Source organism: Geotrypetes seraphini, chromosome 7 (genome assembly GCF_902459505.1).
Source record: "Geotrypetes seraphini chromosome 7, aGeoSer1.1, whole genome shotgun sequence".
Lineage (NCBI taxonomy): Eukaryota > Metazoa > Chordata > Amphibia > Gymnophiona > Dermophiidae > Geotrypetes > Geotrypetes seraphini.
The window spans coordinates 57,071,474-57,089,380 of NC_047090.1; the positions used below are offsets into that span (position 1 = coordinate 57,071,474).

Below are 17,907 nucleotides of genomic sequence, written 5' to 3' on the forward strand. Positions count from 1 at the left end.
CTGAATCTAAATCCTGGAGAAATAAACTGAAATTCCTTTTGGCCATTTGTCAAGCTACATACTGTATTTTTCGCTCCATAAGATACACCATAAGATACTCCATAAGATAGAGGAGGAAAAACCAAGAAAAAAATATTCTGAACCAAATTGTGCCTCTGAACCCAGCCCCCTAGAAAAATAGACAAATAAACTACAGCAGACAGATTTTGATCACTAAATTGAAATCCTATATCTTTGTTGTCTGGTGATTTCTGGTTGCACTAGATTAGTGGTCTCAAACTCGCGGCCCAGGGGCCACATGCAGCCCGCCAGGTACTATTTTGAGGCCTTCGGTATGTTTATCATAATCACAAAAGTAAAATAAAACAGTTTCTTGATCATATGTCTCTTTAGCTATAAATGACAATATTATTATTAAGACTTAGCCAAAAGTAAAGATTTATAAACTATAAAGAGTTTTATCTCATGCAGAATTGTCATTTCTTTACAAAGACATTAACTATTTATTCTGAGGCCCTCCAAGTACCTACAAATCCAAAATGTGGCCCTGGAAAGGGTTTGAGTTTGAGACCACTGCACTAAGTTCTTTCTTTCTTTCATTCCTTCCTTAGGCCCAACAATTCGCGACCTTAGAATTACATGGTTCTAACTGTACCGCAGTTAGAACCTTATAATACCATGATAGACTAATTTTTGTACATAGAACCATGTAATTTCTTATGAAATGAAGGAACGGTTAAGTTGCAATAAATCCTCGTGAATGTTGTAACATCTACATGTCAGATAGAACCTGGAAGTCATCGGAGTTAAAAATACTGAAAATTGTCACTTAGAACCCTGTAATTCTAAGGTCACGAATTGTCTCTTTCTAATCCCTCCCTCCTTCCTTCCTATGTCCTGAGTTCTTTCCCCCTCCCCCTCACTCCCTTCCAGCCTATGTCCTTCCTCCCTCCCAAACAGAAGCCTGCCTGCCTTCCTTCCTCCCTCCTGCCTTCCTCCCTGGTGCACCGATTCCTCCTCCCTGGTCCGCCGCTCGTCCACTCCTGCCGCAACTCCACGAAGCCTACCTTCCTCCCTGCCACGCCGATTCCTCCTCCCTGGTTCGCCAACAGGCACTGTCACCACTGCAGAATAACCCCTCCAAGCTCCACCATCCCTCCTTCCCCTGGAACCAGACTTTTTAGCAGGCGCCATAAGGAGAACAAAAAACCCCTTCACCAAACCCTGGTAAACCCCAACCTACCAACACCCCACTACCCCAAATAACCAGAGGCTCACCTCCCAAGCCGTCCTGCACCAAGCTCACACACACACACTGAACTTGCCACAGGAATGGGCTGTCAAGATCCTCAAGGCTACACCGCAGGAACTGGAGCATTGCCGACGTCCCAGGAGCCCGAAAATCCCGTGAGAGATCCCTCGATGGAAATCCAAACAGCAGGCTCTTCCGACCAAAACGAGGCTCCTGCACTCCTGGACCGCAGCGCACTCAATGTGCACACCCAATGCCAACGCCACTACCGACACGGAAAAGCGGGGAAGGGCCAGTGGCGTGCAATTGGGCCCACAAGCCTTCTCCCGATGTCAATTCTGACGTCGGTGATAAGGTCCAGGCCAGCGATTGGCTGTCCCGGACCTTCTCTCCGACATCAGAATTGACGTTGGGGCAATACTTGTTGGCCCGAATGCATGCCGCCATCCCTTCTCTTCTTTTCCTGCAGCAGCGAGCGGGTAAGAGGGCAGCGAGCAACACCAGCAGTGGTTGATATGAGCAGCAGCAGAATGCAGGGGGGGGGGGGCGGGGAAGGTATATTCGCTACATAAGACACACACCCTTTTCCATCCCCTTTTTGGGGGTGGAAAAAGTGCATCTTATGGAGTGAAAAATACTTTACTTTGCATAAGGCCTATTGGATCCCTACTAAAATTGCCAAGTTTTCACATTCATCTTCTTCTGGGCTATGTCGGTCTTGCCTTCAGCAACCTGGTACGTTCTTACATCTCCTTTTTGCATGTTCTAATCTACAAATTTATTGGTCGGGCATATGGACAAGAATTCTCTCTATCAGTCACATAGATAGCAATTTACCTATATCCTATAAAACCATCATATTGCGCTCTTCAAACCCAGATATCTCAATTCCACCATCATCCACAAAAACATTTGATATTATGATTGCTTTAGCTATCCATCACATTATATGTAACTAGAAGGATAATTCTAAACTTAACTTTCATGAATGATGGAATCATCTCTGTACCATCAGAAAATACGAAGAAATAATAGAGTTCAAACAAAGTAACATTGCTAGTTTTACTGGGACTTGGCCTCCTCTTGATGCATTCTGAATATTAATCTTAAATGACTCCTTTATATCTCTGTCTTGTGAGTTTGCAGCTACAACAACAGCGGGAGAGATGCCCACTCTCCCCGCTGCCATGACACCTGCCAACACTCAGCCACAAGCACTGCCCGCAGCAGGAGAGATGCCCACTCTCCCCGCTGCCATGACACCTGCCAACACTCAGCCACAAGCACCGCCCGCAGAAGAGATGCCCACTCTCTCCACTGCCAAGTGACCTCACCCCACCTCCAATGCCCCTCTCCCTTACCTCCACATAGATGCACAGAGCGGTGGCAAGTTTCTTGGCAGTGAGGAGAATGGGCATCTCTTCCACTGCGGGTGGTACGCACAGCTGAATGGTGGCCATCTCTCCCGCTGCAGGGGTGTTGCCGCTGTTTGGGGGGGTTTCTGCCATTGCAGAGGAAAAGTGTTGTGATGCAGTGGGAGAGAGAATGGGCATCTGGACCAGTCACTTATTTTTGTCATAAAAATCCGATGCCACTTTTAGAAAATAGCTCGGCATTTTTTTAAGAATCCACCAGAGGGCTCATTTCAATGTTGAATAGTTCATTTGCATTTCATTGTCGGAGCGCACTATTGACAGAGATAATCCATTTTGATAATCTGCCGTTAAAATGCATACAAGCTAAACTGTAGGTAAACAGTTTAGCGATGGCTTTAAAGTTTTTGAGAATCTGGGTCAAAGAACAGCAGTGAGATTTTAATTTTCGCTTACCAGTTCTCAGTTCACTGCTCCAACCACAACCTGATCTTACCTTCACAAGAAACACCATCAGGCTGAAGCTGGTATCCCACAAAACAGGAACAGACAACATTGGAGCCCAAATCTCTGCACTGCTGTTTGCAGGGACCAGCTCCTGAAATAAGAGGAATTGAAATAAAATCAGAATAAACTAAACCAAATCTAGTTCCTCTTATTTTCACACAGTCAGTAGTATGTACTGAAATTTCAAGTCTCTACTCACATTGAAAGTATGTGTATTTAAGGTAGAAAGACACAACTTTTCTATTGTTAATTCTAATGCTATATCATATTCAAAACTGTACATTTTTTTTTTCTAAAATTCCCATGTAAATGTTTAGTAACAAAGGGAATGGATAAACATGTTTTTCTTGATCCAGTTAAATTAGAGAATTTTTTTAAAGATAAAAGTTTGCCTCAGAAGTTATTAGAAACCAATTTTGTGGTTGAGAATAAAGTGTGATAAATAATTAGTTTTTGTTATGCCTGTTTTTTTATATCATTTCTTATTTCCTTATTTTAAGGTACAAAATAGCCCTAATGACATGGACTAGATCATGATTGTTTAGTTGTTTATTTTATTTCTTTAAATTGATATGAGATATAACTAATATTTGTAATTTATGTAATAAATGCAAATAAAGATTAATTTTTAAAAAAACTGTTCAATTAATGCAGAAAAAGAAGAAAAACCCCCCCATTTATAACACCACTTCCTAAGTTACATCTTTTTTTTTTTAAGAACATGTCCTTTATGAATACTTTTTGATAATGTGTTGATAAGTTCACAGATGCATTTCAGGTGTCTTAGAGGTATATATATATATATATATATATATACAGTGTTCTCCCTAGGGCCTTTTAGCTGGGCGGTCCGCCCAGCTAATTTAGACAAGCGCCTGGCTATCATCTGCTGCTGAACATTAAAAAAAAAAAACGGCTTGGAGATTTCAGCCCGTAGCGAGCTTATGCTCCGGGGCTCTATTGGGGGAAATGCTGCCGGGTCCTGCCTTCGCGGAAACAGAAAGTAGGCAGGACCCAGCAGCAAGAGCAACAAATTGTAAGTTTCCCGCCTTAGCCCGTAGCGAACTCATGCTCCAGGGCTCTAACGTGTGTGCCGGCTTCCCTTCTCTTCCCTCCGAAACTGGAAGTTATGTCCGGGGCGGGGAGGGGGGGGGAAGAGAAGGAAAACCGGCACACACGTCAGAGCCCTGGAGCATGAGTTCCCGGGCGGGAAACTTACAATTTGTTGCTCTTGCTGCTGGGTCCTGCCTACTTTCTGTTTCCGCGAAGGCAGGACCCGGCAGCACTTCTCTACATCGCTCCTTAGTTTTTTGAAGTGGTGCAGTGAGGGGCCATCGGCTGTGGTTACCACAGCCAGCACTTTACTGGCGCAGGCAGTAGCAGCAGGAGGATGATGGTGGCCTTATGTAATCAATGAGGCGAGCCCAGCGGTAGTGCTGCAGTGCCTGCAGGAGGCGTGCGAGAGTGTGACAGCCGCTGCACTTCAACAAACTGGACTTTGGTGAGACCGGCGTGCTCAATCATTTCTACAACGCAGGTGCACGGGAAGCGCGAGAGTGGGGGTAGAAAGTGGCCAGAGTGAGAAGGTATCAGGCCCCGTGGGGTTGTTGGGGGTGTATATGGGTTTTTTATTACTTATAAACAGCTGAATTTCAAAATAAAAGTGTGAGCAGAGTGGCTGTACTGCTATAAATAATTCGTTTAAAAAGTGCACTAACGAATTGCCATCTTAATGGAAATTATTGCAAGCCCCCTTGTTAATACTGCTGTTTTCTTGGTAGTTATTTCAGCTGGAGTTTTGTTTTGTTTTTTTGGCAGCTCAGAAGAGCCAAACTGAGCAGTCTTTTACCTCTCCTTTACTGTCACTACAGAATTTGCTTTTTCTTCATTGTCATTTTCAGAGCCCCCCACTCCCTTTTTCCTGCTCCTCCTTTTCACAGCTGGGCCTTCCTCCCACAAAAGGACAAACGGTGAGTGAGAAGTGTCACCATCACATTGTCCTGCCCAGAAGGCTGAGCCAATCTTCTATGTCTGCTTTCATAGGCTGTTCAGAAAAATCTAAAGTTGGAAAAACTGAATTGAAGTTTTCCCCATGAATTTGATTGTACTTGATCAGAAAATAATTTTTTTTAAAAATTTGAAAGCCCTTCCTGGGGTCCCTCAAAATCACTGATTACAAAGCTCCCTTTTTCTTAAAATTTGCTATTATTGTTTATTAATGAAGCAATTTTCTTGGTATTATAGCTATAACTGTTTAGATTGCTGCAGCTGCCAATGCTCCTGGAGGGAGGTTTGTCGGTCATCTCATGGTGGGGTTCGTATGGAAGGGAGAGATAGGAGGGTCAGCGGGGTGGTGGGGGGGGGGGAGAAGTGGGCTGCTCTGGTTGCTCCAAGGCCTAGCGTCATTAACTTCTTTGGGCAGTGTTTACAATTTGCTGCTGTTGCCAGCTTCAGGCCTTCCTCTCTGCCAAGTCCTGCCTAATTCCTGTTTCCATGAAGGTAGAATCCAACAGAGAAGGCCCGAAGCCGGCAAAAGCAGCAAATTGTGAATGCTGCTGCCCGAAGAAGTTCATGACTGGGGATGGGGTGACAGAAGGAGGAAAGGGAGCAGAGGGTGGAGAGAATTGCTGCACGCAACTGGAGGGAGAAAGAAAGGGAGAAGGAAGATGGGGGAGGGTGGGAAAGGAAGGAATGAAAGGAGATGCCAGGGCATGGAGGGGGAGGGAGAGATGGAAGAAAAGGAGAGAGATGCCAGGGAATCGGGGAAGGGAAGGAGACAGATGCCAGCCCGTGGGGTGGGAAGGAAAGAAAGGAGAAGAGGAGGTGGTGACAGAGAGAGAAAAATGGAGAGCTGGCAGAGCTGAAATCAATTATGTACAAAGGAGAGACGGGGCACAGGATAGACAGTTTATGGAAGGAGCATAGAAAGAGGGAAGATATCATATGGAACAGGGAGAGGGCAGACAGTGAATGGAAAGGGCTGATGTTGCATGGATGACAGAGAGAGGACAGATGCTGGCTAGAAAGAAGAGAGTGAAGACAAAATGATTAAAGCAGAAACGACAAAAGATAGAAAAAATATTTTTTGTTGCTTTAGAATAAAATAATATTGTAGTTGTATTGATAAAACTTTTAGAAACAGAAAATAAGGTAATCTTTTTACTGGACTTATTTTAATACATTTTTTACTAACTTTTAGAGACCAAAACCCCCTTTCTCAGGTCAGGACAGTATAATGTAACAGCAATATACTATATGGACCTGAAGAAGGAGGCTGTGGCCTCTGAAAGTTAATTGAAAAATTGATTAGCCCAATAAAATGGTATATTCTTATCTTCAATTTATGTTTTATTTTCATTTGTTAATTTGTAAAGCGGTGATTGTTATGTATCAATTTTTTCAAATTTACATTTACTGTCTTTATATTTTGCACAGTATTAGGGGACAAGTGTCACTGTTTTTGTGGTGGCAGATTCTGGTTTCTTGGTGGTTCAGTTTAATTTTTGTCTACATATTTTTATTTTTATTTTGTGATTATTCCATATTGGGCAAGGGTGTATCTGCGTTCTGTGTGTATGAAAAGGACATGGTTTTCTGTTGGCATCGACTGTACAGGATCAATTGATTGTGCAGGATCTGATTTGTTTAGTTTTACAGTGTGTGTGTTGGTGTTCTAGTGTTCACTGCAGTGTTTAAGATCCTGCCTTGTCCTAGGTGTACCCTTGTTGTGTGACTCATGGATTATTACTAAAAAATAACTTTTTTATATAGAGGAGAGGGTTGTTAAAAATGATTAGCACTGGCTGTCATATATACTAGGTACGTCACTGGATTTAATGACCCTATTCTAACCACCAAATTTCCCCATCCCGCCCCACCCGGCGACTTTTTCATGCCACCTGGCTGAAAAAAATTTCTGGGGAGAACACTGTATATATATATATATATTGACCTCTAAAACCTTGGATTGACAGTAAAACCTTGGATTGCAAGTAACTTGGTTTACAAGTGTTTTACAAAACAAGCAAAACATTTTATTAAATTTTAACCTGATATACAAGCAATGCCTTGCAATACAAGTACATATAGTTTACACACATCACAACTGAGTCGATGGTTCTTCTCTCTTCGATGATGCAGGAGAGTAGTGACTGTTCTAAACAAGCAAAGTCTTGCAATACGAGTACATACAGTATACACGTGTCACATCATCACAAGTGAGCCAATGGTTCTTCTCTCTCTGACGCTGTAGAAGTGTAGTGACTGTTCTAAGTGAGCGAGGTCTTGCAATACAAGTACATATAGTATTTTCTATTAAAGTTTTAGGGTTGTGGAACGAATTGTCTGAGTTTCCATTATTTCCTATGGGGAAATTCACTTTGATATACAAGTGCTTTGGATTACAAGCATGCTTCTAGAATTAATTATGCTCGCAAACCAAGGTTTGACTATATATACATATATATATATATACATATATATACACACACTGTATATCTTTTTTTAACAGGAGGTGTGCATTTGGTTTGCTCTTCCTCTTTTGGCCTTCCATCTCTTATTGCCTCTTTCCAGACTGCATGCTCAAATAGAAATGTGAACCTTTGCTGTTCTAAAGGTTTGTGGGCCATCACAGCCTACCACAGAGTGAGAGCTTGTTTTTCTTTCTTTCTTTCTGCAAGTTTGAGTGTTTTACCACCATAGTGAACCTATATTTAACCAGCTCAACCATTAACACTGCTACCCAAGTCACAGGCCAAAGTAAACAGAATAGCAAGCAAATATAGAGTAGTAGTAAAAGAACCAGGGAATTCAGGCTCATAACCTACAGTTCTCTGTGACTTTGGGAAAGACGTTTAATCCTCCATTGCCTTAGGTACAGAATTTGATTATAAGTCGCCTGGGGGCAGAGAAATGCCTGCTATATTTAAAATGTAACTCACCTTGAGCTACTACTGAAAACTTTGAACAAAATCCAAAGAATTCTCTTACCTCTGCAGAGATCATCTTGATAAGGATCATCACTATCAACTTCTTCCACTAGTGTAGGAGCTGTTTAAGACAATAATACTGATGTTATAACAGATCTTTGCGTATTCAGCAAGGAAGCTCATTTGAAGTGCCATAAATTCTATATTATGAAAACCATTTACTTCAAGTTTAGTAAAAATATTACCTAAACACTAAACAGTTAACATGTGGTAGGCTGCTGTGCCTTGTCTGCATTTATTCCCTCTTCCTTTTCATGCAGTGCAGTGAATATACGAAATAGTGTCAAGCCACTGCATTAGCAAATGGATGCAGTAACACTATGTGAATTAGCACAATCTATTACCTAACTTCACATTAATTTTCTAAAAGGGCCCCTAAGTCCTTTAAATGTATTTTTTCTTTGTCAGAAAAATGGCCAAAAGAGTTACATTTCATTCAACAAGATATGTCACCTCTTCTCTTGCTCTCACACACTCTCTATTGCCCCCTTACATTGCAACGCCCCCTTACTTTGCAATGCCAGATCCGCATGCAAAAAGACTCAAATTTTGAAGGACCTACTTCAGGATCTTAACCCTGGATTCTTATGCATTATGGAATCTTGGATTGAAAAAGACGATTTATTTACACAAAATGATCTCGGTTACCATGGTTACCAAGACCTCTTCTCCCCCAGAACTAATGGAAAAGGAGGTGGCCTGGCACTCCTCTACAAATCATTCTTCGATGTCCAGCTCCTCGAAAAAAGTAGCCACACCTCACTAGAATATATGCTAGTTTCAGTCAACGATGATCTCCACCCTCACCCATTGGGCATTCTGCTACTATATCATCCACCAACCCCCTGGAACAAATTCTCCGAGCTAGTTCTCGAGACCATATCAAACGCCTTCCTCAAATTTCAAAGAATACTGATCATTGGGGATATCAATCTCCACCTAGATGACATCACCAACAAGGATACGACTGAATTTAATAACTTCCTCACCTCTCTAGGTTTCCCCTCCCCACCTCCTTTCCAACCCATGAAAAGGGACACACACTAGATATCATCAGCTTCCTTGATCTTACAGATTACAAAACTTCAGTCGATGACACCCGCTGGGAACACGTCCCTTGGTCCAACCACTTCTTAGGGGCTTTCTGTCTCCCCATTTTCATGTCACACTTTGAGTCCCCACCCCGCACAAATCCCATTACTTTCCGCAAAAAAATTGCGAGTGAACTGTTCTGGACCAAATTTCTCAATCAATTCTCCTCCACTCCTATGCCTGCAATCCCAAGAAACCATCTGGCACAATTGGGTCACCCTCTCCGAGACCACCTACCACTCCCTCGCCCTTCTTTCCACTAAAACTGTCTCCTACTCCTGTAAAGCCCCTTGGTACCTTCCATATCACAGAGAACTGAAGCAGAAATGTCGAGCACTGGAGCGCAAATGGAAAAAATCTAAATCCCCTATGGACAAACAGTCCTGGAGGGTCAATATCAAGTTCTACAATACAGTACTAAAAAAGCAAGGAAAAACTTCTACGGTGAAAACATCTCCAGATCCAACAACCAAAGTAATGCATTGTTTAACATCTGGCGCTCCTTAACCTCTAAAAACGACTATCACGCCCCCTCCTCTCCATCAGCTGACGATCTAGCAAAGTTCTTCAATGAAAAGGTCACCACCTTAAGATGCTCCTTCCCACCAGCAGTTTCTTACAACTCCCTGATACCCTCCGACTCCAACCCTACCCTAACTGTCTCCAACCCTATCCCAGCTGACAGATCCTGGACTGCCTTTGAGCATGTATCCGAATCCCAGGTCTCTAAACTCTTCTTCAAACTGAAAGCCTGCAACTGCGCCTTGGACCCATTCCCCTCCTACCTATATGAGAATATTCCCGCACAGGCCATCTCATCTCTTACCAAACTTATAAACTCTGCCCTAATGTCTGGCCTATTTTCTGCAAAAATGGGTCATATTGCCCTGTCCCCACTACTGAAAAAAGCTGACCTAGACCCCTCCTCACCTTCCAACTACCGCCCAATAGCAAATATTCCCCTCCTGACCAAGAAGCTAGAGTCCATCATATCTACCCAACTCTCATCCTATTTAGAGAGATTCTCCATTCTCCTTCCTTACCAATATGGCTTTAGACCCAACTTCAGCACCGAAACCCTATTGGCCTCACTAATCTCAAAGGTTCAACAACTTCATTCTCGTAATAAGTTTGCTGTTTTTCTACAATTCGACCTTTCTGCAGCATTTGACATTTTCCATCAAGATATTCTTATTTTTCAACTTTCTGAGAATAGCATTAACTCTACAGTCCTAGACTGGTTCTCGAAATTCTTACGCTCCCGCTCTTACACTGTTAATATGAACGGCACCTCATCCTCTCCTTGGAAACCGACTTGCGGAGTCCCACAGGGCTCACCTTTATCCCCTATTCTCTTCAACATCTATATATCCTCCCTGAAACTCCTCCACCTTTCCCCCCTGGAAACACTTTATACTTATGCTGATGACATCCTTGTCCTCCTCGAGACCGACTCAAACCTCACCAACCTCTCTGAGAACATTTCCTCATGTATAACAAGCCTCCAATCCTGAGCCCTCACCGTACAAATGAAACTAAACGATTCCAAAACAAAACTACTTTGGCTCTGCCCAAAATTAGATCAGCTACCCACCCTCATCCCTCTGCCCTCGGGCACCACACTGCAGCTTGAGTTCTCTAGCAAAGTTCTGGGCATCATCATTGACTCTACACTATCCTTCAATGACCACCTCAACTCCTTGGTAAAAAAATACTTTTTCAGCCTTCACATGCTGAGGAAGGCAAGATACTGTTTCCATCATCAACACTTTGCTATCCTTGTACAATCCATCATCCTCTCCAGATTGGACTATTGTAACTCCATCTACTTAAGCCTGACAAAGAAAAGCCTTCAAAGACTTCAGCGGATCCAGAACACTGCGGCTAAACTAATCTTCGCAAATTGTAAATTTGACCATGTCTCCCCACTCCTGTCCAAACTTCACTGGCTTCCAGTAGTCTCCAGGGTCCACTTTAAATGCGCCTGCCTAACCTTCAAGATCCTACATGGCATCCTTCCTCCCCTTTTCCCACTATCTTGGAATTCCTCGAATCCCAATATCACCAGAGCCACCCAACAATTCAAACTATCCTTCCCCTCATTAAAAGACATATCCCTTTCAGGAAAACTAGGCGCATCCCTCTCCTTCAGATGCACCGTGTTCTGGAATAACCTTTCTGCCCCACTTCGGAATCTGGGCGTCCTCCAACTTTTCTGAAAACATCTGAAAACCTGGCTATTCTCAAAAATGTAATATGTCCTCCTCCTTGCTATACTAAGTCCCTCTAAACTTTCTCTTCACTGTCCTATTACCCTCTTTGGAGTTCCTTTTCTACACCATTTCCTGTAAACCGTGCCGAGCTCTACGATTGTGAAGATGATGCGGTATACAAACTTAAGGTTTAGTTTAGTTAGTTTAGTTTACCTCTCTTCTCTCTTTTGATGGATTAATCATGTAACTTCTTTCTTCAACGTAAATTGTTTTTGTGACCTTCGCTTCTAATGTAATGGTATTGTAAGCCACTTAATACTCACTTACAAGCGGTATATCAAATTACATTACATTACATTAGTGACTTCTATTCCGCCTTTACCTTGCGGTTCAAGGCGGATTACATAAGAATTGTTATGATCTTAATACATAAGCTTATATGGTAAAGTTTTCTAATTTGCTAAGGCTTAGGGTGTAGGTGTCGGTGGAGTTTGGAAATTTGTTGGTAAAGTTATAATTGGTTTTATGTGTTTTTTGAAGAGTAAGGTTTTTGTTTCTTTTTGAAGGTTTTGTAGTCTGTCGTTGAAGTCAGCAGATTGGCAAGTTGTCGGTCCAGGGTCGCTGCTTTGGTGGCCAGTAGGTTGTCATATATTTTTTTTCGTTTGACCTTTTTGGTTGGCGGGTGTGCGAATATTGTGTGGGTTTCCTGTGTCTGATTGCGGTGGAATGAGTTAGTTGATTGTTCCAGTAGGAAGGGCTGATTCCATTTATGGCTTTGAAAAGTAGGCAAAGGAATTTGAATTGTATTCTGGCTTGAATTGGGAGCCAGTGTGAGTCATGGTAGGCCTCCGTGATGTGGTCGTACTTTTTCAGAGAGAGTAGATAAGTCTTAGGGCTGTGTTTTGTACTGTTTGGAGTTGTTTTATCTTTGTTGTTGGGCAGGGGAGATATAGAATGTTGCAGTAGTCTATTAGGCCTAGGATTAGAGATTGAACTACCAGTTGGAATTGTTTTCTGTCGAAGAATTTTCTGAGTTGTCGAAGGTTTCTCATAGTGGCGAATGATGTTTTTATAATTTTGTTGATTTGTGGTTGCATGGTGCAATTTCTATCTATCAGCACTCCGAGGAGTTTTAGCGTGGGAAGTATTGGGTATGAGATCGAATTAATTTCTATGTTTGTCAAGGTTGGGGTTTTGCAGTTTTCAAGGAGGATGAAGTTTGTTTTGTCCGGGTTAAGTTTTAGTTTGTGTTCTTTCATCCATGTTGCTACTGTTTCAAGTGTTTCGTGTATTGTGCATGTCATGGATGGGTTCAAGTTGGTCGAAGGGGATGAGTATGGTGATGTCATCTGCGTAGATGTAGGAGGTAATGCCTAGTTTATCTAGGTAGGAACTTAGGGAGGCAATGTATAGGTTGAAGAGTGTGGGAGATAGGGGAGATCCTTGTGGCACTCCACATGGGTTGGACCAGGGTTCCGATTTTTCTTTGTTTTTACTCTATAAGTTCTGGATTGTAGGAATCCTTTAAACCATGTTAGAACTTTTCCTGTAATTCCTATTGCATCTAGAGTTTATAAGAGGATGTCGTGGCCTACTAGATCAAAGGCTGCAGAGAGGTCTAGTTGTATGATCATCATTTTTTTTTCCAGTGCAGAGGTGTTGTCTCGCGATGTCCATGAGTGTTCCTAGTAGGGTCTCTGTGCTGTAATTGGTTCTGAAGCCGGATTGCGTGGGGTGGAGTAAGTTATGGTGATCTAGGTATGCATTTAGGGCTTTAGCTACTAGGCCTTCCATTAATTTGACGTATAGTGGGATTGAGGCTATAGGTCTATAGTTAGATGGTTGGTCTGTTGCTCCCTTAGGGTCTTTTAGGATTGGAGTTATGATGATTTCGCTGAGGTATTGTGGGAAATGGCCGTCAGTGAGTAGGGTTTGTATCCATTGTAGGAGCAGAGTGCAGAAAATCGTACTGGAGTTTTTCAGTAGGTATGGTGGGCAGTGATTAAGATCGCAGGCTGCATGACTGCATTTGTTATATAGTTTGTTGAAGTCTGACCATTGTATAGGTGAGAAGTGGGACCAGGTTCTGTTTGCTGCTATCGATTCTTTTTCTGTGGGAGAAGTTGAGATTTCTTCTAGGTGAGTCGGTGTATCATTGAACGTGGATCTGATATTAGCGATCTTATTTTTGAAGAATGTGGCTAACGCGGTGGCTGAGGGAGGGGGGTAGTTGTTAGTGGTCAGATATGGCGACGTGTCTGTGAGTTCTTTTAGTAACTGGAATATCTTTTTTGTGTCCTATTTGCTTTGTGTAGTACGTCTTTCCTTTTTCTTTCAGCTTTTGTTTGTAGTTTTGGTGAATATTTTCCATTCTACTTTTGTGGAATCTTGGCTACTTTTATTCCATTTTCTTTCTAGTTGTCTGCACTTTCTTTTGAGTTGGAGTAATTCATTGTCAAACCATTTGTCGGATTTTCTATGTATTCTTGTTTTGATTGTTCTGGGGCTAGTTCATCTAGGGTTGTTGTACTTAGGATGTTCCATTGTGAGTTGTGGATTATGGTGTCTGTCTTTGTCCAGAATTTGGCGGGGTCAACATGTGGGCATGAAATGTAGGTTGTTTTTTGTGTAATTTGTTTGCTTTTGTTTTTGGTCCAGTTGATTTTAAAGGAGTACGTATAATGGTCAGACCATATGGATTGGTACCAGTAAATTGCATGTGGCTGCTGTAAAGGTCATCTCTGACACAACCAGAAGTTGCATCAGAGACAACCTTTCCTGCAGCCACACCCAACTTTAACGCTCCAGCTGCTCGTAAGAAGGAAATTTAGAAATTGCCCGCCACGAAGGTAAGGGGCAGGAAGGGAGAAAGGGAGGAAAGGTGGGGTGGAGAGGAACAAACGCTATGGGGAGAGGTTACAACTTACCCATCACCTTTGTTCCCTTGAGAATCAACTCAGGGAACTCCCATTCTACCAGTACCATCTAAAAAGTGCCTTATGAAGGCAACAAACCCTCAATGGCTTCTGCAGCCCCACTGGATCCCCTTCAAAGACCTCCTCTTGTGGCAGCTGGGTATATGAAGGGCTGAAACCATCTCATAATAAGGAAGGTTTCTTGTGGCATAACAATCTAATGGCTGGGAATGATTACCAAGGGGAGAGGGCCCCCCGCTCCATCCTTTTCCTCCTTAAGTCCTGCTCTGAAGCAGAGGCCAGAATAAAAATCTGATGCACATCTGACGCTCCCTTAGAGACTTCACTGAACAGGGGATGTCCTGAGAAGTCCCCTGGAGTTGTTAAGAGCTTCTCACTAAGCTTGCAGCCTATGGATCTGCTGCAAACTGGCCATGATCATCTGGAAGCATTGAGAAGGGGCCTGAAAAACGTATGGTGCCTGACCAAGGAGCTCCTAAGGGTCAAGGAAGTAGGAGGCCTCTCCTCTCATTTCTCCTTTCTGGACCTTCTCCTATTCTAAAACTATGGGAACTATCTGGACAGATGGCAAAATGGTGGCCATTCCTGTCAAGAGAACAAAAATTTCTCGTTTATTAAAATTTTGATATACCACCTAGTTGCAGGGACGGAGACAGTGGTCGTGGGGACAGGGCAGGGATAGTGGTCGCGACGTGGGATGGGGCGGGGACAGTGGTCGTGGGAATGGGGACGGGGCATGGATAGTGGTCGCAGTGACGGGGACAGATTTTTTTCACCGTGTCATTCTCTACCTCCACTACATTAGATAGATTGTGAGCTTACCGGGACAGACAGGGACAGACCTGAATAAATTAATGCAAACCGTTTTGAGCTCCCTTAGGAGAATGGTATAGAAAATTGAATACATAAATCAATAAATATACCTCATTGGCTGGTCCTAGACAATACTGGACCACATATAGTGCTATCCAGTAATGATACTGATTATTGGCTATATCCATTAACTTCCAGGCACTACCAAACACCCCAATATTCAGTGTTGGTCTGGTCTTATTTTAGATTGTTGTTTTGTGAATTTTTATATAGGCAATTGATGGGTGGGGATATTTTAATAGTGCAGAGGAAAGATAAAGCCTCCTAAAAATCTATATTTCATTCCATAAATTTTGTAGCCAAATAGTAGCGGGGCTTTTTTTGTTTTGGTACTTACCAGTAGAGCATCCCGATACCTTTTTTACCTGCTCATTTTCTTTCTGGCCTCCCCTCCTCCAAGGTCTGGTACCTTTCCCTCTTCATTGCAACCCTCCCTGCAGCATGGCCCAGTACCTTCTCTCTATTCCTGTCCTTCTTCTTTCCTCCCAGCAGTCTTCCAACCTTCAGTGTATTGAGAGCAGTGTCAAGTCATTCAGGTAGGCTGGTTCCAGAGGTGTTCTCTGTGCCAAATACCCACCTAATCTGATGCAACTTCCTATTCCTTATAGGTGGCATATGGCACAGGTTAACAGTTCCTGAGCCAGCCAGCGGTAGTCTGCTTGAATGGCTGACACTGCCAGCATTTATTGGAAGATCACCTGGGGAGGGGGAGGGAGAGAGAGATGAGGAAAGGAATGAAGAGGAGGTGCCAACTGAGCTGTGCCTTGCCAGTGGGAAAGATGCCAAACTCGTAAGGGGGGAAGAAACAGAGATGACTGAAAATAGGGGTGAGATGTGGTGGGTGGAGAGAACCAAGAGATCAGATGAAGGGGTGAGAAAAACAGCAGAGAGATGCAGAGATACTAAGGTGAGAGAGATGCAGGGATACTAAAGTGTAAGCAGAGGGAAAAGAGAGAGTCTGATGGTGAGGAGGTAGGGGGAAGAATTGGAAAGACAAAGGCAGATGCTGGACTGTGGGAAGGTGGCAAGAGGAGAGAGGTACTGGCTCTGGGCTGGGAGGTGCAGGAGAAACAAAAGAAAGAAGAAGCTGGTCACAAGGAGGGATAGGGACATTGAGGGGCGATGCTGGACACAGGAGGGGATATGAGGACAAAGAGAATAGGTACTGATCATGGGAGATGGATAGGGATGGGGACGGGGAAGATGTTAGGATAGGTAGGGAATGATGGTGGATATGGAGAGAGAAGACATGTCAAATGGACCAGAAACTCTGGAAACAGAAGACAGGGGGGTAGGGGAACAGAGCAAAAGATGGATGAGACACTGAGGTGGAGGGTTGGGGAATGGGATGGGAATGGGAATGGATGGGAATCAGGGGTAGGGGTAAGGGAACAGAGCAAAAGATGGATGTGAGTGATTAAAGAAACAGAGCAGATGATGATTGGACCCAGGAGTAGGGAATAAGATAACAGAGCAGAAGAAAGATGGGGGTAAAAGAGAGAAGGGAGGAAGTGATATGTAATCTGTATAGAATTGTAGGATATGCAGAATATAAATTATTTAAAAAAAAGAAGTGTGGAGGATAGGTTGAGATGTGTTGTGAATGTCCTGGAAGAGAGAAGAGAAGATAAAAAGCATTGAAAAAGGAAGGGAGTATTGTGAAGGAATTTAAGATGAAGGAGATGGGTCTCTGAAGGGATTGAAAGAGTGGAAATTGGGTTAAAAATAGGGTTAAGGAGAGGCAATAGGAGATGGAGTAGACGGTAAAGAGATAGAAGAATAGCCTGGAAGCAAGGGAAGGAAAGAAAGACAAGGAAAGAGCTGGACTGATGAGAGGATAGGGGGCAGTGCAGGGTAGGTGAGGGCTGAGAAGGTGAAAACTGAGGATGGAGATGGAGGACTAGGGAGTTGGTAAAAGAAGGGGGAATAATAGGAAATTGGGGAAGGAGAGGGACAGAGGGGGCAATGGGAGTATTGGAATGAAGATGAAATGGGAAAAGTTGGTAGTTAGATAAGAGGTAAAAAGGAAGAGACCATGAAGAGGGTAAGAAACGGAGAATGTGATTAAAATCAAATGGGTGGATATAAATGTAAAGTGGAAAAAACCATGGAAAAAAGATCAGTGGCAGACAATGTAGAGAAGGAAAAGAAGACAAGAGAAGAAATGAAAAGGCAATCCTGGAAAATAATTTGGGAGAAGACTAACACAAGGAAAGTGGAAAAGAGAATGAGACCAGCCAAATCAGAAGAAATAAAAAGCTCAGACAAAACCAGTAAAAAAACAAAAATATCATTTAACCCCCCCTTAAGAAGCCAAGTTAGGCTTTTTTTATCTCCAGCTGCAGTGATTAAAGCTCCAACACTCATAGGAATTCTACGAGTGTTGGAGCTTTTACTGCTGCAGCCGACGATAAAAAAGCCTAGCACAGCTGCTTAAAAGGGGGTTAAATTTTTTTTTCTTTTGCAATACATTTTTAATCAACAATAGCTACCATATCTTCCACTTATTTTCAGTCTAAAAAGTCATCAGCCACTAATGGCACATTAGTTAGAAGAAGGGCTGTACCAATCAAGTAAAATTTTTAATCACATGATTAATTTTGATTAAAATTTTTAATTACAAGATTAATCTCATGAACCAAATGTAAAAGAATGCAGCCCATTTTCCTCCCC

General features: G+C 42.8%; 1 protein-coding gene across 2 annotated transcripts in view; it reads right to left on the reverse strand.

Moving 5' to 3' along the window:
• FBLN1 (fibulin 1) overlaps positions 1 to 17,907 on the reverse strand; it is a 338,157-nt gene that overhangs the window by 219,474 nt on the left and 100,776 nt on the right. For both annotated transcript variants that reach the window (XM_033951176.1, XM_033951177.1), the window contains exons 5-6: positions 8,122 to 8,181; positions 3,122 to 3,223 (exon numbers count right to left, since the gene is read on the reverse strand). In XM_033951176.1, coding sequence (XP_033807067.1) covers positions 3,122 to 3,223; positions 8,122 to 8,181 — 162 coding nt within the window. The remainder of the gene's footprint in view (positions 1 to 3,121; positions 3,224 to 8,121; positions 8,182 to 17,907) is intronic.